The sequence below is a fragment of the Salvelinus fontinalis genome, chromosome 29 (genome assembly GCF_029448725.1).
Source record: "Salvelinus fontinalis isolate EN_2023a chromosome 29, ASM2944872v1, whole genome shotgun sequence".
Classification (NCBI taxonomy): domain Eukaryota; kingdom Metazoa; phylum Chordata; class Actinopteri; order Salmoniformes; family Salmonidae; genus Salvelinus; species Salvelinus fontinalis.
The window spans coordinates 12,611,611-12,634,646 of record NC_074693.1 but is presented as its reverse complement, the minus strand read 5'-3'; the positions used below and the strand labels follow the sequence as shown (position 1 = coordinate 12,634,646).

The 23,036-nt window shown below is 38.8% G+C and overlaps 1 protein-coding gene across 4 annotated transcripts in view; it reads left to right on the top strand.

The window, feature by feature from the left end:
• Positions 1-23,036, top strand: part of LOC129827438 (glycine receptor subunit alphaZ1-like) — a 101,511-nt gene that overhangs the window by 5,787 nt on the left and 72,688 nt on the right. Inside the window, exons 2-5 of one of the 4 annotated variants that reach the window (XM_055888286.1) lie at positions 6,003-6,026; positions 6,739-6,863; positions 17,810-17,836; positions 18,402-18,440. In XM_055888286.1, coding sequence (XP_055744261.1) covers positions 6,003-6,026; positions 6,739-6,863; positions 17,810-17,836; positions 18,402-18,440 — 215 coding nt within the window. The remainder of the gene's footprint in view (positions 1-6,002; positions 6,027-6,738; positions 6,864-17,809; positions 17,837-18,401; positions 18,441-23,036) is intronic. The other 3 variants (XM_055888288.1, XM_055888287.1, XM_055888289.1) reach the window with 3 other exon arrangements.

The following is a 23,036-nucleotide window of genomic DNA, read 5'->3' as shown; positions in this document are numbered from 1 at the left end:
CTATTGATGATGTGATTTAGTGTTTTAGGGGTCTATCCTACATTCATAGATTTTTTTTCAAATCGAAGGGCCCCGATAATGTAAGGAGAAAGAGTGTGTTGGTCCCAGATTTTCTTGGTACAAATTCCTGTGGTTTTGTGTGAGATTAACCTTTATAGATGTTGTGATTTAGTGTGGTAGCGATGCTACACATTCCTCATCAATTATTTTCCCTCTATTATACCAAACCCCACAATAATGTAAGGAGAAGGAGTGTGCCGGTCCCCTAATTTCACACTGTCAAACAGATTCCTGCGTGGCCCACTGCATGGGCCCATGCTAGCTGTCTAAGGCGATCATCTCTGTAGAGGCCACTGTCTAATCTCTCTATGACTAATCTGATTGTGTCGTCAGTTCGAGGGTGTTTGTTCAATACTATATTTAAAAGCTTTTTAACACAGCGTTAGATCATGGTATTATCTGTATTGTGTGTGTCCTAACAATAGTTTATTTGCAGCGCTTGATCCTTCGTACTAACCTCGTGGTCACAGCCGACTATTGCATTTTAGGTGATTGTGATAGGATTCCACCGTGTTGTGTGGTAATTAACTGGTATTAGAATAATCCTTGAAACACTGCATTTTCTGCTGAAAGAAAATTCCACGCAAAACATTCTAGAATTCAAAGTTCTAGAATTCTAAAAGTTCTAGAATTCTAATAGTACTCGAAGAATTCTAGAATTCTAGGCTATATATTCTAGACTTGTGTGTCTTGGTATGGATTGATATTGATGGTTAGTATAGAAGTGTAACTCTTAGGAACATTCCATCAATGAACCATAATGCCAGCATCGATGGAAGAGACGCAGTGATTTGTCAGACTTGACAGAAACTGTTTGGTCTGCAGATAGGTTCAGGGTATCAGAGTTCTAGGGCCACCAGGGCTTCAGGGTATCAGTTAACCCACCAGGGCTTCAGGGTATCAGTTAACCCACCAGGGCTTCAGGGTATCAGTTAACCCAAAAGGGCTTCAGGGTATCAGTTAACCCACAAGGGCTTCAGGGTATCAGTTAACCCACCAGGGCTTCAGGGTATCAGTTAACCCAACAGGGCTTCAGGGTATCAGTTAACCCACCAGGGCTTCAGGGTATCAGTTAACCCAACAGGACTTATTTTGGCCGTCACAATCACGTCACCTAATGTTGAAAATTAGACCTGCAACACTGATAGTGTTGACAGTTATCAACACTGTCCAGTCATCAGTGTGAATATAGAATCAACTTATTTGGCAGTGATTAGGACAACATACATGCCTTTCCAATGGCACATTTTCCAAAAAACGACACGGCAGCAAAACCGCAAACAAAAGCGTAAACGATAGCGAGGAACCATTGAAAATCTATGAATGCATCCAAAATGGCACAGTATTCCCTCCTATATAGTGCTCTTATATAGTGCTCCTATATAGTGCTCCTATATAGTGCACTACTGGTCAAAAGCAGTGCACTAGTGCACTACTGGTCAAAAGCAGTGCACTATAGGGTACCATTGTAGTATACTATATAGCCTTCACGTGCCATTTCAATGAGTGAGTTCTATGAAGCCTGATGCATAGAGAGTGTAGAGAGAGTAGTGCTTGGCTGACCCCAGCAGCAGCCTCTGGGGTAGTTGGTGCCTGCCCATGTGACAGAAAAGCAGCAGCACAGCCTGGCCAGTGACCTGGCAGTTAGGGTGGCCCACGCACACACAGACTGGTAGCAGTATGGAGAGACAGCAACGTTCCTCATTTACAGTACTTCAGTGTTCTATGTCCATCCTTGTGTGATCTGTATTCTGTTTAGTCTACTGCTGGGGGCAGTTGGTTAATATGTTAGTCTACTGATGGGGGCAGTTGGTTAATATGTTAGACTACTGATGGGGCAGTTGGTTAATATGTTAGACTACTGATGGGGCAGTTGGTTAATATGTTAGACTACTGCTGGGGGCAGTTGGTTAATATGTTAGTCTACTGATGGGGGCAGTTGGTTAATATGTTAGACTACTGATGGGGCAGTTGGTTAATATGTTAGTCTACTGATGGGGCAGTTGGCTAATATGTTAGACTACTGATGGGGGCAGTTGGTTAATATGTTAGACTACTGATGGGGGCAGTTGGTTAATATGTTAGACTACTGATGGGGCAGTTGGTTAATATGTTAGTCTACTGATGGGGCAGTTGGTTAATATGTTAGACTACTGATGGGGCAGTTGGTTCATATGTTAGTCTGCTGATGGGGGCAGTTGGTTAGTATGTTAGACTACTGATGGGGGCAGTTGGTTCATATGTTAGTCTGCTGATGGGGGCAGTTGGTTCATATGTTAGTCTGCTGATGGGGCAGTTGGTTCATATGTTAGACTACTGATGGGGGGTAGTTGGTTCATATGTTAGTCTGCTGATGGGGCAGTTGGTTCATATGTTAGGCTACTGATGGGGCAGTTGGTTCATATGTTAGACTACTGATGGGGGCAGTTGGTTAATATGTTAGACTACTGATGGGGGCAGTTGGTTAATATGTTAGACTACTGATGGGGGCAGTTGGTTAATATGTTAGACTACTGATGGGGCAGTTGGTTAATATGTTAGTCTACTGATGGGGACAGTTGGTTCATATGTTAGTCTACTGATGGGGGCAGTTGGTTAATATGTTAGACTACTGATGGGGCAGTTGGTTAATATGTTAGTCTACTGATGGGGCAGTTGGTTAATATGTTAGACTACTGATGGGGGCAGTTGGTTAATATGTTAGACTACTGATGGGGGCAGTTGGTTAATATGTTAGACTACTGATGGGGGCAGTTGGTTAATATGTTAGTCTACTCATGGGGGCAGTTGGTTAATATGTTAGACTACTGATGGGGGCAGTTGGTTAGTATGTTAGTCTACTGATGGGGGCAGTTGGTTCATATGTTAGTCTACTGATGGGGCAGTTGGTTCATATGTTAGTCTACTGATGGGGGGCAGTTGGTTAGTATGTTAGTCTACTGATGGGGGCAGTTGGTTCATATGTTAGTCTGCTGATGGGGGCAGTTGGTTAGTATGTTAGACTACTGATGGGGACAGTTGGTTAATATGTTAGACTACTGATGGGGGCAGTTGGTTAGTATGTTAGTCTACTGATGGGGGCAGTTGGTTCATATGTTAGTCTACTGATGGGTCAGTTGGTTCATATGTTAGTCTACTGATGGGGGCAGTTGGTTCATATGTTAGACTACTGACGGGGGCAGTTGGTTCATATGTTAGTCTACTGATGGGGGGCAGTTGGTTAATATGTTAGACTACTGATGGGGCAGTTGGTTAATATGTTAGTCTACTGATGGGGGCAGTTGGTTCATATGTTAGACTACTGACGGGGGCAGTTGGTTCATATGTTAGTCTACTGATGGGGGGCAGTTGGTTAATATGTTAGACTACTGATGGGGCAGTTGGTTAATATGTTAGTCTACTGATGGGGGCAGTTGGTTCATATGTTAGTCTGCTGATGGGGGCAGTTGGTTAGTATGTTAGACTACTGATGGGGGCAGTTGGTTAATATGTTAGACTACTGATGGGGCAGTTGGTTCATATGTTAGTCTGCTGATGGGGGCAGTTGGTTCATATGTTAGTCTGCTGATAGGGGGCAGTTGGTTAATATGTTAGACTACTGATGGGGGCAGTTGGTTAGTATGTTAGTCTACTGATGGGGGCAGTTGGTTCATATGTTAGACAACTGATGGGGGCAGTTGGTTAATATGTTAGACTACTGATGGGGCAGTTGGTTAATATGTTAGTCTACTGATGGGGCAGTTGGTTAGTATGTTAGTCTACTGATGGGGGCAGTTGGTTCATATGTTAGACTACTGCTGGGGGCAGTTGGTTAATATGTTAGTCTACTGATGGGGCAGTTGGTTAATATGTTAGACTACTGATGGGGCAGTTGGTTAATATGTTAGACTACTGATGGGGGCAGTTGGTTAGTATGTTAGTCTACTGATAGGGGGCAGTTGGTTCATATGTTAGACTACTGATGGGGGCAGTTGGTTAATATGTTAGACTATTGATGGGAGCAGTTGGTTAATATGTGTAGGAATACCTTTTGCGCTGACATGACAAAATATGCCATTTGTTGTTGGGTTAATGATCACAGTTGTATAAAAATAAGCCTTGTCTTTGGTGTTATGATCCCGATCACACATAGATTAGATTGTATTTTGCGGTGGTGTTTATTGGAACTTTTCTTTACTTTACCATCTCAGTTTCAGAAGTCTGCAATCAGACCCGAGGCATCAGTTGGAAGGGCATTTGATTTCCAGAGGCGGGCACATTTTTTAAATGGTTGTAATAGTAAAGACCATAGGCAGCTCGTGAGTTTCAAGTTTGGGGAAGCTTACAATTTATCCTACCATTTCTACTTATCTGCGTGCCAGTTGTGAATATTTATATATGCACATTTTTGTGGAACAGTTTAATTTCAATTCGTCTTTTTCAAATCATTATCACGTGGTTAATCATTGGCTGCTAAAGACATGAGCATAGAACTCAGAGATAGCCCATAGGCCAATGCAGCAGTAGGCCTATAACTTAACCATCCTCAGTCATAGGCCTAAAGCCGACAAAATAAAAACAGTAGAAAATATCCTGATGAAAATGCAGGTTATTTCAATCACATTCATCTCTCTTCTCCACCCGTCTGCCTCCCTTTCTATCTGTTTTGACTTGAGCTATTGCTAGTGAAGTTCGACATTTGCTTTAAATTATCACAGTGTCGGGCCCGATCCTGTTGCTAACGAACTTGCAAGATTGTATCAACGAGCCTATTTCCTACCCTCGACGTTTCCTGCGCCAGTGAGTTTTGGGATAGGAAGCTGTTTTTTTATGACATTTCCACTGGATATATGGGATCATCAGATCATTATATTTTGCTCCTTCACATCGAGTCTGGTGATTATCGAGGCCAGGATTGCTAGTGTGTTGGAAAGATTTTTCAAATACTGAGGAACTATCATTTGCAATGGATGTTTAAAAAACAGACTTTGTTGAGTTGTGTGAGGCGAAGAAAAAAATACGTGCTCTACGTGGCAAGTTTAAGACAATCCGAAACAAGACATTGACAAACGGGCACTTGCCTACATAGCATGCATTCTGGAGACGCACCATATTTTCACCACACCTCCCTCCCCTTCTTCCTGTCTCAATATTTTAAATTCTACTCAAGATGCATGATCTTCACACATATTTTAGACGCTTGTCACTGACAGCCGCAAATCAATCAGCTAGACCAATTGCCACGTGCACTACCCAAATTACAGGCTTCCCACACTTGTGATTTGAAACAATCCCCAGCAATTTTTTTAATAGAAGCTAATGATCCTATGTGGCTAAGCCATGCTCCCTGGTGAAGTATTTTGAAATATTTTATTTAGACAGGAGTAATTATATAATTTTGTCTCAACATCAATTTAATTTAGGGCAATCCGGCATCCTAACAGTGCACTGTGACCCTGCAAACTTTCCTTTCCAATTCGTAAAAGGCTGAAACCAGATATCTGAATATAATCCGAGCGAAACAGCGCCGCTCTTTATGTTGCCCATGTATCTGATGCTGTCTGGTCAGAAATAGTATCACATGAAATACTCTTTTAGTCCAGACAGCGTCAGATACATTGTCTACACACACTGAGACAGATAGGGGGCGCTGTTTTGCTCGTTCCGATGCTTTAACTGGTATTGATTTGTCTTTCTTGATGGCGCTCGTCTCCGTTAAATAAATAATCAGTATTTCAGTATTTTATTTGGAAGGGAAAGGAGGTAAGGTAGGGTGGGCCAGGCCCCCTAAGGCCGGCCCATAACGCCGGCCCTGGACTGCTTGCATGAGACATTAAAGGGAATGTCACCCTGGTCATTATCTGTCCTCCATTTTTATCCACAAGATGGTTCATTCTGGATATGCAGGATATGCAAATTCTCCGAAGAAATGGAGAAGTAATTAACATATTTTCTGTTTTCAGCTTTCTTTTTGGAGCTATAAATTGGTATGTTTGTGGTATTTTCAAAAACATTGATTATTTTATTATGCTGTCATCACAGGAAATGGATTGTGAGGTTACAGGTATCTGTGGTTATGTAAACCTTACTTTTATTCTGTGTATGGAATGTTAATATTATGTTGTTGATGATATAAAAAAAATAACATTAAAAAATTCATGTAGATGAGACATTTAGAAAATATCCAATAAACATGCTGTATGTTCTGTGTTTAAATCAAATCAAATGTTATTGGTCACCTACACATATTTAGCAGATAATATTGCGGGTGTAGCGAAATGCTTGTGTTGTAGGCTACGGTGTGAAGGAGTCAAATAACAACAACTTAATGGATAATCAATATTATTGATTGTTCTCTGAGCATATAACTCATGAAGTGGATACTTCCTAAAAGTTCCCCACAAAGTTCCTACATTACATGGAGCTAATCAAACTGCTGTATTCATTTGGAAGACAAGTAACATAGTTCATACCTCATATCGAGGCACATTATATAACAAATGGACAAGGGAAGGGAACCAGTAATGGTAGCGTCCCTCAACAGAAAATACTTGTTGGATTGGATTACTCTCAGAATGATGCTATATATGACAACAACTCACCATTTTAAATCTCAGTTGTGCACCCATATCTCTCTCTGTCTCTCTCTCTCTCTCGCTCTCTCGCTCTCTTTTTTTTCTCTCTCTCTTCTGTCTCTAGCTTGGCAGCCTCTAAAGAAGCCGCGGCTCGAAAAGCCGCCTCCCCAATGCCTCCCTCGGAGTTCTTGGACAAACTCATGGGCAAAGTTTCGGGTTACGATGCAAGAATCAGACCTAATTTTAAAGGTAGGAGCAGCCGCCAAGACACAGTGGGATTGAACAGGAATGTAGCCAAGCACAAGCAGAAAAACCAGATTCCAGCCAGGATAGTAAAGAGAGGACAGTGTAGTTCAACTATGAAATCTTTATTGTACTATTGATTTGGGCTTTAGCAAATAATTCTGATTAAAATGTGTTGGTTCTTAAAATACATTTTTTCAAGTGAGGTCATTTTCACACATTAAACACAACACTTATTAACCATTTTTTTCTACACATTTGAACACTTTTGGCACCTTAAACACTTCACACTTTTAAACCTTAAAATATTGAATTAAGCTGTTACGATATTCACGAATCCTCAATATATTTACAGGATGTGGCTACAATGAAATGGAGTCATGTTATTATTTCATTGTTTAAGGCTGGCTACATTCCTGTAAAAACATCACAACCGTCTCAGTATCCCGAATGTCTGTTTGGTGGTATAGGCAGTGTGTTGCTAAACATGTTTCCATAACATTAAAAGTGACCTTTCCCTATATGGAAGAACCCATAAAGATACATGTCAGAGGTTTCCTTATTGAACTATGGTCAGCAATACAGCTACGTTATGATAACTCAGTCCAAACTATGATGTTCAATGGTAGAGCACCGTTACGTTGGAGTGTTTGAAAGAACTCTTCATAATTTTCAATGGTAGAGCACCGTTACGTTGGAGTGTTTGAAAGAACTCTTCATCATTTTGATGAGAGTTCCTCTATTTTATAATATTTTCTGCTCTAGTATTAATAGTACAATTATTATCAGTGCATCCTTATCTGAGGTGGTATAATAATTTACATATTTTTTCACCTTATGGTAATATATATACCATAAGGTGAAATAAAAAAAAAATATATATATATTCTGGAATATTACCCTCACAATTCCGTAATTGTGGGGGTCTATAATAATAAGACTAAAATATGAATCCAATGGTCTGCATGAGAAACCCCTCTCACAAACAACCCGTTTCCATAGCATACACTGAGATTGTTTCTGAAGACAGTCGAAGGAATTTGATTGTGATTATCTATCTAACATACATGCTTTGATACTTTGCAAATATTTCACGTTAACTAACTACAATGTGAGTACTACTCTGTGTAACATGTAACGTGATGTTTTGGCCCATGAAATGCTGTGCCTTTTACAGGTATAGTACATGTGATTTCCATGAGTATGACATCTCAGTATATGCAGTACTGAATCCAGGAGTGTTTGCTGTGACTAAGCATGAATTATTCAGCCTGCTAGAGTTGCAAAACCACATCGACTCATACAGTTTGACTACATAACGTCTTTTCACAATACTCACTTCGCTCACGATGTTCACTGCAACAACAACAACAAAAAAACAACGCTTTTTCTTTGCTGTATAAACTGTTTTATGTTCAGAGGCTTTGTATGAATGTATTGAATGTTGTTTTTAAGCCGACGTCTCAATTCACAGTGATAACATCATGACAGATTGTATGATGTGCTGGTCTTGTCTGGCACCTGTAGAGTTCTGCTCTCACCTAAACCTACTATATCACAGTTACTTTGATATATGAAACTAGAGTCTTGTGTGTATTGTGATCCACTGCTGTAATATAACCCTCCATCACAGTATACACTTCCCAGAGAAAGTGCTCACTACAGGATCAGCTCAGCCTCAGTGGGCTTGTCAAGTGCACTAATACAAGGAGCACAATAGCAGTGTTTATGCTAGTGAGTCTAAATAAGGTCGGATATTCAAACTCAAATGAAAACTAACAGTGTTCTAATGTAACATGCCTTTCATATTAAGGAAAAATACATTACTTTACGTAATGTATAATGTTAATCATATGACTGGTGTGTGTGGCGAGAGGCCTATTGTCATGGGATGGAACAATGTGAAATAGATTCAGAGGTTAGTCATGGCTGTCAGGTCAACTCTGTATTGTAGTGTAAGTGGTAGACTCACTCATTCAAGCAGTCCTTCTCCCATCCCTGCCAGCCACACACATTAATCCCATTCATGAAATTAACAGGCCAGCAAGTCATTTCTTAATAATGAACGTCTGGTACAAAGACTAAGAAACGTCTTCATCAGAGCTCCGAGAATGATTGTTGTTTATAAGATATACAGTAAACACAGTGCAACTTTAGAACTGCATCTATATTCTATACAATTAGAATGGTAAAGATATCCTTTATACAATTAGAATGGTAAAGATATCCTTTATACAATTAGAATGGTAAAGATATCCTTTATACAATTAGAATGGTAAAGATTTATATAATTAGAACTTCAAAAATATTGTTTATAGAATTGTAGAACTGCAAAGGTATTCTTTAGAACATTAGAATGTTAGAATGTTAGAAGGCATTCTTTGGAACATTAGAACGTTAGAAGGCATTCTTTAGAACATTAGAACGTTAGAAGGCATTCTTTAGAACAATAGAACGTTAGAACTGCTTAGGGTCCTTTAGAATATTAGAACGCTACTACTGCTAAGGAATTCTTTAGAACATTAGAATGTTAGAACTGCTAAGGCGTTCTTTAGAACATTAGAATGTTAGAACGTTAGAAGGCATTCTTTGGAACATTAGAAGGTTAGAACATTAGAAGGCATTCTTTGGAACATTAGAATGTTAGAACGTTAGAAGGCATTCTTTAGAACATTAGAACATTAGAAGGCATTCTTTAGAACATTACAATGTTAGAACTGCTAAGGCATTCTTTAGAACATTAGAACGTTAGAAGGCATTCTTTAGAACATTAGAATGTTAGAACTTTAGAAGGCATTCTTCAGAACATTAGAATGTTAGAACGTTAGAAGGCATTCTTTGGAACATTAGAATGTTAGAACGTTAGAAGGCATTCTTTAGAACATTAGAACGTTAGAAGGCATTCTTTAGAACATTACAATGTTAGAACTGCTAAGGCATTATTTAGAACATTAGAACGTTAGAAGGCATTCTTTAGAACATTAGAATGTTAGAACGTTAGAATGCATTCTTTAGAACAATAATACGTTAAAAAAATAAAACTGCTAAGGGTCCTTTAGAATATTAGAACGCTAGAACTGCTAAGGCATTCTTTAGAACATTAGAATGTTAGAACGTTAGAAGGCATTCTTTAGAACATTATAATGTTAGAAAGTTAGAAGGCATTCTTTAGAACATTAGAATGTTAGAACTGCTAAGGCATTCTTTAGAACATTAGAATGTTAGAACGTTAGAAGGCATTCTTTAGAACATTAGAATGTTAGAACGTTAAAAGGCATTCTTTAGAACATTAGAACGTTAGAAGGCATTCTTTAGAACATTACAATGTTAGAACTGCTAAGGCATTCTTTAAAACATTAGAACGTTAGAAGGCATTCTTTAGAACATTAGAATGTTCGAACGTTAGAAGGCATTTTTCAGAACATTAGAATGTTAGAACGTTAGAAGGCATTCTTTGGAACATTAGAAGGTTAGAACATTAGAAGGCATTCTTTGGAACATTAGAATGTTAGAATGTTAGAAGGCATTCTTTAGAACATTAGAACGTTAGAAGGCATTCTTTAGAACATTACAATGTTAGAACTGCTAAGGCATTCTTTAGAACATTAGAACGTTAGAAGGCATTCTTTAGAACATTAGAATGTTAGAACGTTAGAAGGCATTCTTTAGAACAATAATACGTTAAAAAAATAAAACTGCTAAGGGTCCTTTAGAATATTAGAACGCTAGAACTGCTAAGGCATTCTTTAGAACATTAGAATGTTAGAACGTTAGAAGGCATTCTTTAGAACATTATAATGTTAGAAAGTTAGAAGGCATTCTTTAGAACATTAGAATGTTAGAACTGCTAAGGCATTCTTTAGAACATTAGAATGTTAGAACGTTAGAAGGCATTCTTTAGAACATTAGAATGTTAGAACGTTAGAAGGCATTCTTTAGAACATTAGAATGTTAGAACTGCTAAGGCATTCTTTAGAACATTAGAATGTTAGAACGTTAGAAGGCATTCTTTAGAACATTAGAATGTTAGAACATTAGAAGGCATTCTTTAGAACATTAGAATGTTAGAAAGTTAGAAGGCATTCTTCAGAACATTAGAATGTTAGAACGTTAGAAGGCATCCTTTAGAACATTAGAATGTTAGAACTTTAGAGGGCATTCTTTAGAACATTAGAATGTTAGAAAGTTAGAAGGCATTCTTTAGAACATTAGAATGTTAGAACTGCTAAGGCATTCTTTAGAACATTAGAATGTTAGAACGTTAGAAGGCATTCTTAAGAACATTAGAATGTTAGAACGTTAGAAGGCATTCTTTAGAACATTAGAATGTTAGAACTGCTAAGGCATTCTTTAGAACATTAGAATGTTAGAACGTTAGAAGGCATTCTTTAGAACAATAATACGTTAAAAAAATAAAACTGCTAAGGGTCCTTTAGAATATTAGGACGCTAGAACTGCTAAGGCATTCTTTAGAACATTAGAATGTTAGAACGTTAGAAGGCATTCTTTAGAACATTATAATGTTAGAAAGTTAGAAGGCATTCTTTAGAACATTAGAATGTTAGAACTGCTAAGGCATTCTTTAGAACATTAGAATGTTAGAACGTTAGAAGGCATTCTTTAGAACATTAGAATGTTAGAACGTTAGAAGGCATTCTTTAGAACATTAGAATGTTAGAACTGCTAAGGCATTCTTTAGAACATTAGAATGTTAGAACGTTAGAAGGCATTCTTTAGAACATTAGAATGTTAGAACATTAGAAGGCATTCTTTAGAACATTAGAATGTTAGAAAGTTAGAAGGCATTCTTCAGAACATTAGAATGTTAGGACGTTAGAAGGCATCCTTTAGAACATTAAAATGTTAGAACTTTAGAAGGCATTCTTTAGAACATTAGAATGTTAGAAAGTTAGAAGGCATTCTTTAGAACATTAGAATGTTAGAACTGCTAAGGCATTCTTTAGAACATTAGAATGTTAGAACGTTAGAAGGCATTCTTTAGAACATTAGAATGTTAGAACGTTAGAAGGCATTCTTTAGAACATTAGAATGTTAGAACTGCTAAGGCATTCTTTAGAACATTAGAATGTTAGAACGTTAGAAGGCATTCTTTAGAACATTAGAATGTTAGAACATTAGAAGGCATTCTTTAGAACATTAGAATGTTAGAAAGTTAGAAGGCATTCTTCAGAACATTAGAATGTTAGAACGTTAGAAGGCATCCTTTAGAACATTAGAATGTTAGAACTTTAGAAGGCATTCTTTAGAACATTAGAATGTTAGAAAGTTAGAAGGCATTCTTTAGAACATTAGAATGTTAGAACGTTAGAAGGCATTCTTTAGAACATTAGAATGTTAGAAAGTTAGAAGGCATTCTTTAGAACATTAGAATGTTAGAACTTTATAAGGGATTCTTTAGAACATTAGAATGTTAGAACTTTAGAAGGCATTCTTCAGAACATTAGAATGTTAGAACGTTAGAAGGCATTCTTCAGAACATTAGAATGTTAGAACGTTAGAAGGCATTCTTCAGAACATTAGAATGTTAGAAAGTTAGAAGGCATTCTTCAGAACATTAGAATGTTAGAACGTTAGAAGGCATTCTTCAGAACATTAGAATGTTAGAACTTTAGAAGGCATTCTTCAGAACATTAGAATTTTAGAACTTTAGAAGGCATTCTTCAGAACATTAGAATGTTAGAACTTTAGAAGGCATTCTTCAGAACATTAGAATGTTAGAACTTTAGAAGGCATTCTTCAGAACATTAGAATGTTAGAACGTTAGAAGGCATCCTTTAGAACATTAGAATGTTAGAACGTTAGAAGGCATTCTTTAGAACATTAGAATGTTAGAAAGTTAGAAGGCATTCTTTAGAACATTAGAATGTTAGAACTTTAGAAGGCATTCTTTAGAACATTAGAATGTTATAACGTTAGAAGGCATTCTTTAGAACATTAGAACGTTAAAAGCCATTATTTAGAACATTACAATGTTAGAACTACTAAGGCATTCTTTAGAACATTAGAATGTTAGAACGTTAGAAGGCATTCTTTAGAACATTAGAATGTTATAAGGCATTCTTTAGAACATTAGAATGTTTGAAGGTTAGAAGGCATTCTTTAGAACAATAGAATGTTAGTTCTGCTAAGGCATCCTTTAGAACATTAGAATGTTAGAAAGTTAGAAGGCATTCTTTAGAACATTAGAATGTTAGAATGTTAGAAGGCATTTTTAGAACATTAGAATGTTAGATGGCATTCTTTAGAACATTAGAATGTTTGAACGTTAGAAGGCATTCTTTAGAACATTAGAATGTTAGAATGTTAGAAGGCATTTTTAGAACATTAGAATGTTAGAACGTTAGAAGGCATTCTTTAGAACACATAGAACGATAGAACTGCTAAGGCATTCTTTAGAACATTAGAATGTTTGAACGTTAGAAGGCATTTTTAGAACATTAGAATGTTAGAACGTTAGAAGGCATTCTTTAGAACATTAGAACGATAGAACTACTAAGGCATTCTTTAGAACATTAGAATGTTAGAACATTAGAAGACATTCTTTAGAACATTAGAATGTTAGAACGTTAAAAGCATTCTTTAGAACATTAGAACGTTTGAACTGCTGAGGCATTCTTTAGATCATTAGAATGTTAGAAAGTTAGAAGACATTCTTTAGAATATTAGAACATTAGAACTGCTAAGGCATTCTCTGTAGGTCTAACAAAGGAGCACACCTCCTCAATCTACCACCATCTCTGCTAATGTGGTGGCACAGCAACAGTGAAAAACAGGGAGAGAATAGCAGAGAATTGCCTGAAGCTTCGGATGTGCCGGCATGAGAGGAAATTACACTGATCATGACTGGGACTCACTGTGGGGAACCCTTCTAATTGATTTAGCAGGTTCTCTATTGGAATGGGGAAAAGGAAATATCCTTCTGACACATTTGGGATCTCCCATACATGGTCTACGAGTTTCTTTTAAACATTTAATTAATTCCACTTTAACGTTCGTTCTCCAGCAACGACGATGAAGGTTAAGGTAGTCTTGACTGATTATTTACCCTGCTAGCTTTCCCCTCGCACCTCTGGTGAGCTATAGGCAGGGTGACAGGTGTAATCTAGGGCTCCACTCTGCCTGCACTGCAGTGATGAACAGTGGTGGGGGGTACAGCTGTGACTCCAGTCTCCTCTTCAACCTTGTCCCTCCTCATCAGTCACAGTGAGGAGCAGCTTGGCCGACAACCATGAGGCTGTGCAGATTCCACCAAAATACACATCACCACCCCACCCTGTCAGTCAGTCAGTCATCACCCCACCCTGGGTTGTTACTGCTGCTTCTGATGCCTGTCAGACAGCCAGTCAGACAGCCAGTCAGACAGTCAGACAGTCAGACAGCCAGTCAGACAGCCAGTCAGTCAGACAGTCAGTCAGACAGTTAGTCACAGTCAGACAGCCAGTCAGTCAGACAGCCAGTCAGACAGTTAGTCACACAGTCAGACAGCCAGTCAGTCAGACAGTCAGTCAGACAGCCAGTCAAACAGCCAGTCAGTCAGACTGCCAGTCAGACAGTCAGCGAGCCAGCCAGCCAGTCAGACAGCCAGTCAGACAGTCAGTCAGACAGCCAGTCAGACAGTCAGTCAGTCAGACAGTCAGTCAACCAGACAGCCAGCCAGACAGCCAGTCAGACAGACAGTCAGACAGTCAGCCAGACAGACAGTCAGACAGTCAGTCAGTCAGTCAGTCAGTCAGTCACTTAGTCCTCTCTGCTCTCTCCTCTTACTCTCACTTCCTTTTTAAAGCCTGCCATGTCACATCACAGTGATGATCAGTGGAACCAAACGCTTTCACAATGAACTAGCTGTGTCACTTTGCTTCTGAATTAGTTTTGCGAGACAAGTGAACATCTGTAAATATACAGTCCTTGCTGCCGTATATTTACTGTTTCTGGCTTCTGTCTTATTTTTCCCTACGCATGGATGTGTCTTTCACCTGTTATGTATCTCTCTCCCTCTCTCTCCCCCCCCCCTCTCTCTCTCTCTCTCTCCCCCTCTCTCTCTCCCTCTCTTTCTCTGTTCTACCTCTTCTTCTTCTCCTTTGCTTTTTGTTTCAACCTACCTGACTGGGGAGATGAAATATTATAAGCTGGTGGAGCTTGACGTTCATTTGGTGTTATCAGCACTTGTTTAATGGGTAGCTAATAGGATTAATGGAATACCCTAATGAGAGAGGGGGGAGGGCGCAGTGTTCAGATGCTGCTGTGTTCATATACACATGGCAACAGGGAAACAACTGATCTGCTGACTACTTCAGGAACATTAAAGGAATGGGGTTCAGTAAAGAACACAACCCTAAACAGAGTTAATATCACACACATACACACACACACACACACACACACACACACACACACACACACACACACACACACACACACACACACACACACACACACACACAGACACACACACACACACACACACACGCACCAATCACTAATTACATTACTTTTTGACATTGAAACTTCAGTCTGCCTTCTTAAAAGCAATTTAATTATTTTTGTTAATCTACTATGTTTGATGAATGAGGATACATTCAGCTACTCCGGATGCTCGACTCTTGGATCTAGACATTTGGACTGACGTACCATCCTGACCTGGGAGTAGATGTTTGATATCATTTCAGGACTGAATCTCCCTGAGTTATAACATAAGTATTGATCATGTTTCAAAGTCTAGGGAGAGGCAAAATCGCAAGGACACAGCAGACTGTTGAATGGATGATGTAACAGTCAGCCCACTGTTGGAGGATAGGACAGGATAGGATGGGATAGGACAGGACAGGATAAGACAGGATAGGACAGGATAAGACAGGATAGGACAGGATAGGACAGGATAGGACAGGACAGGATAAGACAGGACAGGATAAGACAGGATAGGACAGGATAGGACAGGACAGGATAAGACAGGACATGATAAGACAGGATAGGACAGGATAAGACAGGATAAGATAGGACAGGACAGGATAGGACAGGACAGGACAGGATAAGACAGGATAGGATAGGACAGGACAGGATAAGACAGGATAGGACAGGACAGGATAAGACAGGACAGGATAAGACAGGACAGGATAGGACAGGACAGGATAGGACAGGACAGGATAAGACAGGACAGGATAGGACAGGACAGGACAGGATAGGACAGGATAGGTATACATCTACTGTACATGTAAACATAGGAGAAAGACCTTTTAAAATAAATAAACAGTTGCCTCATTCTATTTATTTGAATGAGATAATATCAAGGCCATGTATTTATTAAAACCCTATTATTGGGAGTTTGCCCTTGATGTTGTTATTCAGCATGATATCAAACATTAACACTCTTTAATTGAATGAATGGCATGTGAGAATGGTTGGATTGTTGAATTGGATGCTGCATCTCTCTATCGGATCACTGAAGCTTCTCTAATATTACTGCGAGGAGAGAAGATGGTGTCATGAAGGCTACTGTCACTTCCTGTCATTTGGGTCATTTAATTTCTGATACTGGGAAGTGGGAAAACGGTGACCACACTTGAGTGTAACATTAAAGTTGACATATAATTGTTTACTCTGACAATATAATTCAAGGCCCCCCCCCCCCCAAGCGACTGTTTTTATTTTTCATGCTAGACGGTTTTAACTGTCGCCTTTCGGAGATTTGTCCTTTTGTGAAACGGTGCGTGAGTGAGACGCTACCAGGCCCAGATGGATTCGTTCTATAAATGCGATTGTACATTCTTATAGCTGATTTTTCACTCTTTTTTGAATGTTGCCTTTTATTTGCTGTACCTCTTTGTAATATATGGAGAATTGATTTTACACACTGCTAGTTATTTGCCAGTATGAGATCGCAAGCTTTGAACAAAGAAAACAGTCAAAGCTCTGGTTTAATGTTTGGATCAGGTTTTCAGATCTCAAATAGAGGATAAGCTCAGGCTTAGATTGACACAGAGGGATTGCCTTGCGTGTAGAGTGTAAAAACAAGAGGAAAAATAATCCTCACTAGATCCAGCCAGATTATAGAGTTTGAATCACCTGTCTACAACAGTTCATGGTCATGCAGAATACTTTCCATCTATCTTAAAAGAACGATTTCCTTTTCTCCTGACGTTGATAGATTACAATATCCCCACAAAGACTTGAGCTCTGTGTAGTCGCCATCTCTCATCAATGACACTTGCCACGTATAGGAAAGTAGTCAGGCTGCATGCCGCCTGGTTTACAAATTCAATGCGCCTCCGGAGCAAAAATAGGACATTTATCAACACACAATCTCTGTTGAGAAAATACATTTACTATGTGCCTAAGAATAATAGTTCATCTGTGTCGACAGGAGATAGTAATTAGGAATGGACCGGCAGTATTTCAAATGAGCAGCAAATGTCGTCGGAGAGAGGAGCAACCTTTCTGTTGAACTAATTAAGATCTTCTGAATTTTGGCAGAAAGTTATGGAAATGTGCTGTATGTTTGTGCTAATGTATGTGTTATGTACAGTACCTTATCATTAACAGCCTTTGGATGTAAAAGGTGAGATTGAACAGGTTGAAATGTTAAGGTTATTATCAGGTATTTTGGTGTTATCTTTTGCATGCCTTATTTATTTTACACACTTACCAAATAAGTGCAATCAATAATGGGACTAATTCTTCTATCTTTAATTGTAATTAACTGGTTTGTTGTGCTGGATTGGTGAAGCGCCAACCAGGTTTGAAATGATGCATGGCCAACTTCAGTCATGGCAATTCATAAAAAAAGGTCATTTCTGTAGCGACTGGGAAAAGCCCAGGTAGTGTAAAACAATGCCTTGCTCACGTCTGTGTGTGAGCCTTTGTGTTTTATATCTCTTCGTTCACTAAGCACACTACCTGTTCCTGTTCTCTTGTGTTGCACCAATTTTGCTGCTCAGTTGCAGGGGTCCCCCCGAGTGGAAGAGGTAAAAATATCATTTTTTTAGATTAACAAAATCTAAAAAAAAAATAAGATTTTTATATCCCATTTATTAGAAAATTAGTTTGAATCACTTACCAGTTGCTTGATAAGAAAATGTAAGCATTTAAGCATTTAAAGCCAAATGATGCAAGCAGATCTAAGCGAAGCCAGTTTGACATGTAGTCTATGCATCTTTCCTTTGTCTGATGTTTTTCATTTTAGTGCATTTTGCTAACCTCACCTTCTGCCTCCCGTGAAGAACTATGCCTTGCACCCCTCCTCTACCCCTCCTCTCATCTCTGCATCGCCTCCTCTCCTGCCCGACCCGCTATGACGTTCTCCAACACAAACTCGTGCATCCCTCCTTCCTGCTATTGCCTTCAGTAATTTGGCCACCACAATATTTCCTTCCTTTCCCTGCCGCACACTTACCTGTATAAGTTCTGAAGTGTTGGCAAGTTGTGATACTAGATGTGTTTTTAATTGTTGTTTTCCGCTTTGAGTAAAACAATGTGAGTACTTGCTGTTAGAATATGTTGTGTTTTAATCATGATCTTTTTTTTTATTAGACCCACAAGGCCCCAAAACAGAAGCTTCTCACAAGAAAGGTACTTTCTTTTTATTCATCACTGAATAAAGTATGCAAGTCACTCTCTCTCTCAACGCCACTCAGGCAATCTTCATGTTTATAGCCTTTAAAACACATTTAAATAAAAAAGAAACCAAGCACATTTAAGGTGTAATCTTGAAGGGGATACATGTGTTTCCTGTTCATGCATAATGTTGTGAGGGGTATCAGTCTGCTGATAGTATATCCTCAGATTTGTCTTGAAAGAGATTTTTGTCGAACAGCTGGCAATTAAGAACTTGGCTCAAAACATTAGTCCAATGTCAGCAATATTTCAAACTGTTTTGTTTGTACTTTATGTCGACGTGGTCTCTTCTGTCTTTTTGCTAATTGTTGTTCTGGATGCGAAAGTGTGCATACAACTTTGAAAGATGCACAGAAAAAATGTTACTTTGTGTAAAAACAAGCTTTTTACAGTTGGTAAACTTTGCTGTCAAAGTTTTATGATACATCACAGGAGGTTGGTGACACCTTAATTAGGGAGGATGGGCTCGTGGTAATGGCTGGAGCGGAATCAGTGGAATGGTATCAAATACATCAAACGCATGGTTTCCATGGTTTCCATGTGTTTGATGCCATTCCATTTGTTCTGTTCCAGACATTATTATGAGCCGTCCTCCCCTCAGCAGCCTCCACTGTGATACGTGTTTATTATATTCTGATGTAGAGAGGAGTGGAGATATGATCCTGTTGGGATGATTATAATGTAGAGAGGAGTGGAGATATTATCCTGTTGGGATGATTATAATGTAGAGAGGAGTGGAGATATTATCCTGTTGGGATGATTATAATGTAGAGAGGAGTGGAGATATTATCCTGTTGGGATGATTATAATGTAGAGAGGAGTGGAGATATTATCCTGCTGGGATGATTATAATGTACAGAGGAGTGGAGATATTATCCTGTTGGGATGATTATAATGTAGAGATATTATCCTGTTGGGATGATTATAATGTGGAGATATTATCCTGTTGGGATGATTATAATGTAGAGAGGAGTGGAGATATTATCCTGTTGGGATGATTATAATGTAGAGAGGAGTGGAGATATTATCCTATTGGGATGATTATAATGTGAGAGGAGTGGAGATATTATCCTGTTGGGATGATTATAATGTGGAGATATTATCTTATTGGGATGATTATAATGTGGAGATATTATCCTGTTGGGATGATTATAATGTGGAGATATTATCCTGTTGGGATGATTATAATGTAGAGAGGAGTGGAGATATTATCCTGTTGGGATGATTATTATGTGGAGATATTATCCTGTTGGGATGATTATAATGTAGAGAGGAGTGGAGATATTATCCTGTTGGGATGATTATAATGTGGAGATATTATCCTGTTGGGATGATTATAATGTGGAGATATTATCCTGTTGGGATGATTATAATGTGGAGATATTATCCTGTTGGGATGATTATAATGTGGAGATATTATCCTGTTGGGATGATTATAATGTGGAGATATTATCCTGTTGGGATGATTATAATGTGGAGATATCCTGTTGGGATGATTATAATGTAGAGAGGAGTGGAGATATTATCCTGTTGGGATGATTATAATGTGGAGATATTATCCTGTTGGGATGATTATATATAAGGGATAGCTGGTGCTATAGATCACTCCATTCATTTAAAGACTAAAATACCTCAATGGCTACTTGACCTCTTTCCCTCCTAACAAGAGATTTCCTGCTATACATGCCAGGGATTATGAATGACCTGTCTGCCTTTTGGCTGAAACATGGCATCTGTATTGTAATTAGAATGAATTAGAGAGGTTGTTGCTGAAACATGGCGTCTGTATTGTAATTAGAATGAATTAGAGAGGTTGTTGCTGAAACATGGCATCTGTATTGTAATTAGAATGAATTAGAGAGGCTGTTGCTGAAACATGGCGTCTGTATTGTAATTAGAATGAATTAGAGAGGCTGTTGCTGAAACATGGCGTCTGTATTGTAATTAGAATGAATTAGAGAGGTTGTTGCTGAAACATGGCGTCTGTATTGTAATTAGAATGAATTAGAGAGGTTGTTGCTGAAACATGGCATCTGTATTGTAATTAGAATGAATTAGAGAGGTTGTTGCTGAAACATGGCGTCTGTATTGTAATTAGAATGAATTAGAGAGGTTGTTGCTGAAACATGGCGTCTGTATTGTAATTAGAATGAATTAGAGAGGTTGTTGCTGGGGTTGAAAAGGAACAATCATGGAACGCATTCATTTCCTTTTGTTTTAATTGAAATGAATCTCTCTATATATGTAACAACAACTGTGTTTAACTGTTTTTAAACATAATCATATTTGTTTGTGCAACTTGCCAAATGAGATGATTGTATGAATATGGGAAATTGTAAAAGGGATGTATTCAATATTCATTCTTTTAAATATGCGATATGGACAGCATTACTGGAAGCAGAATGACTTTGATCAACAACATGTGTGTGCGTGCGTGCGTGCGTGCGTGCGTGCGTGCGTGCGAGAGATTATATTATAGTCAGTGCCGAACTTAAAGCAGTATTTAACAGAGTGGGTGACCCGGTCCAGATTTCAGCCATTCATTTCAGCTGATCTCCTCTCCTCTCCTGCTATAGACACAAACTAAGGAAAATTTGATTTTATCCATACCTAGCTATGGATTTAATATACTGTTTACACATTTCTAAATTCTATACTTGAATTTGAACATATTTTCTTGTCACGATTGCAACCAACACACTTTTATATATATATTGGTTAAAACCAAACCCGCTCTAGTTTACTAAGCCTAAATAAAGTGTTATCACCTTACTTGTAATAAGGTGATTATCACCTTACTTGTAACACTTCAACTATGACAGACAAAATGAGAAAAGAAATCCAGAAAATCACATTGTAGGATTTTTAATGAACCATAATTTGCAAATAAATTCATAAAAAATCCTACAATGTGATTTTCTGGATTTCTTTTCTCATTCTGTCTGTCATAGTTGAAGTGTACCTATAATGAAAATTACAGGCCTCTCTCATCTTTTTAAGTGGGAGAACTTGCACAATTAGTGGCTGACTAAATACTTTTTTGCCCCACTGTATATATACAGTATATATATATATAAACCCTTGAATGAGTAGGTGTGTCCAAACTTTTGACCGGTATTGTATGTGAAACTAATTGAGATATTTCAACTAGTATTTGAACCCAGTTCTGGTACGTATAGCCTACAGTTAATTGCTGCTGTTTGACATGGAAATGATTAGAAATAGAAAACAGATTGATACTGTTGGTCCCTGTCTGGTTAGGATGTGACGTCACCAGTATTAAAATCCATTATTTTGTCTTTTTTTATTTGTTTATTTTTTTACTTTTTTTTTCTACTGTACAGGTCAGTTAAGAACAAATTCTTATTTACAATGACGGCCTACTCCGGTCAAACCCAGACGACGCTGGGCCAATTGTGCACCGCCCTATGGGACTCCCAATCACGGCCGGATGTGATACAGCCTGGATTCAAATCCGGGACTGTAGTGACGCCTATTGCACTGAGATGCAGTGCCTTTAGACCGCTGTGCCACTCGGGAGCCCCTAACCAGTTCAATATCACCAATCCACTAGTCTACTATCAGCTGGAATGATTGACCGACCACAGCTTCATTTGATTTGCCCTCTCAACAGAGTGCTTCCTGTACTCAGTCGATTGCTTCAGCTGATGACTGATACAGCGGTGCTCAGTATCATGGTACCCCTAACCTCCCCCCTCGCTCTTGTTTTCACTCTCAAGATGATTAAAACACTAAGCAAAGAGCGAACATCACAACGTCTGCTAAAATCATTGACTGATCCATTTTATTTCTTCCGTCACACTCCCTACCAGCTCCATGCGGTATACCTCTCTCTTGGCATGCATTCCAAATGGGACCCTATTCCCTATATAGCGTCACTACTTCTGACCAGAGTCCTATGAGCCTTTTGATGGGTCAAAAGTAGTGCACTATATAGGGAATAGGGTGCCATTTGGAATGTAGCCCATCTCTCTCTCTCTCTCTCTCTCTCTCTCTCTCTCTCTCTCTCTCTCTCTCTCTCTCTCTCTCTCTCTCTCTCTCTCTCTCTCGCTCTCTCTTTGTCTATCTCTCTCCATCTCTTTCTCTTTCTCTCTGTCTCTCTCTCTCTCTCTCTCTCTCCGTCTCTCTCTCTCTCTTTGTCTCTCTCTCTTTGTCTCTCTCTCTTTGTCTCTCTTTCTCACTCTCTCTCTCTCTTTGTCTCTCTATACCTGTCCGTCTCTTTTTTTTCTCTCTCTCTGTCTCTCTGTAATCCACTGGAATAATGCCCTCGTCAACTGTTCTGCGTTCGGTATCCCGAGCCACGGCCCAGATATTGATTAATGTCTTTCTCTAGTCACACTCCTCTAAGGCTGTCATGTTCTCCCATCTGTCACAGCTAACCCAGGGCCCAGGAAAAGGCTCATTTAGTCGCCTGTCATTACTTATAGACATGTGACATAGCAAACTCAGAGTAGCTAGGCTCTTAGTCGGCCGTGAGATCGCGCCATCAAGAGCTTTCAGCGACACTGCCAAATGGTTTCCTATTCCCTG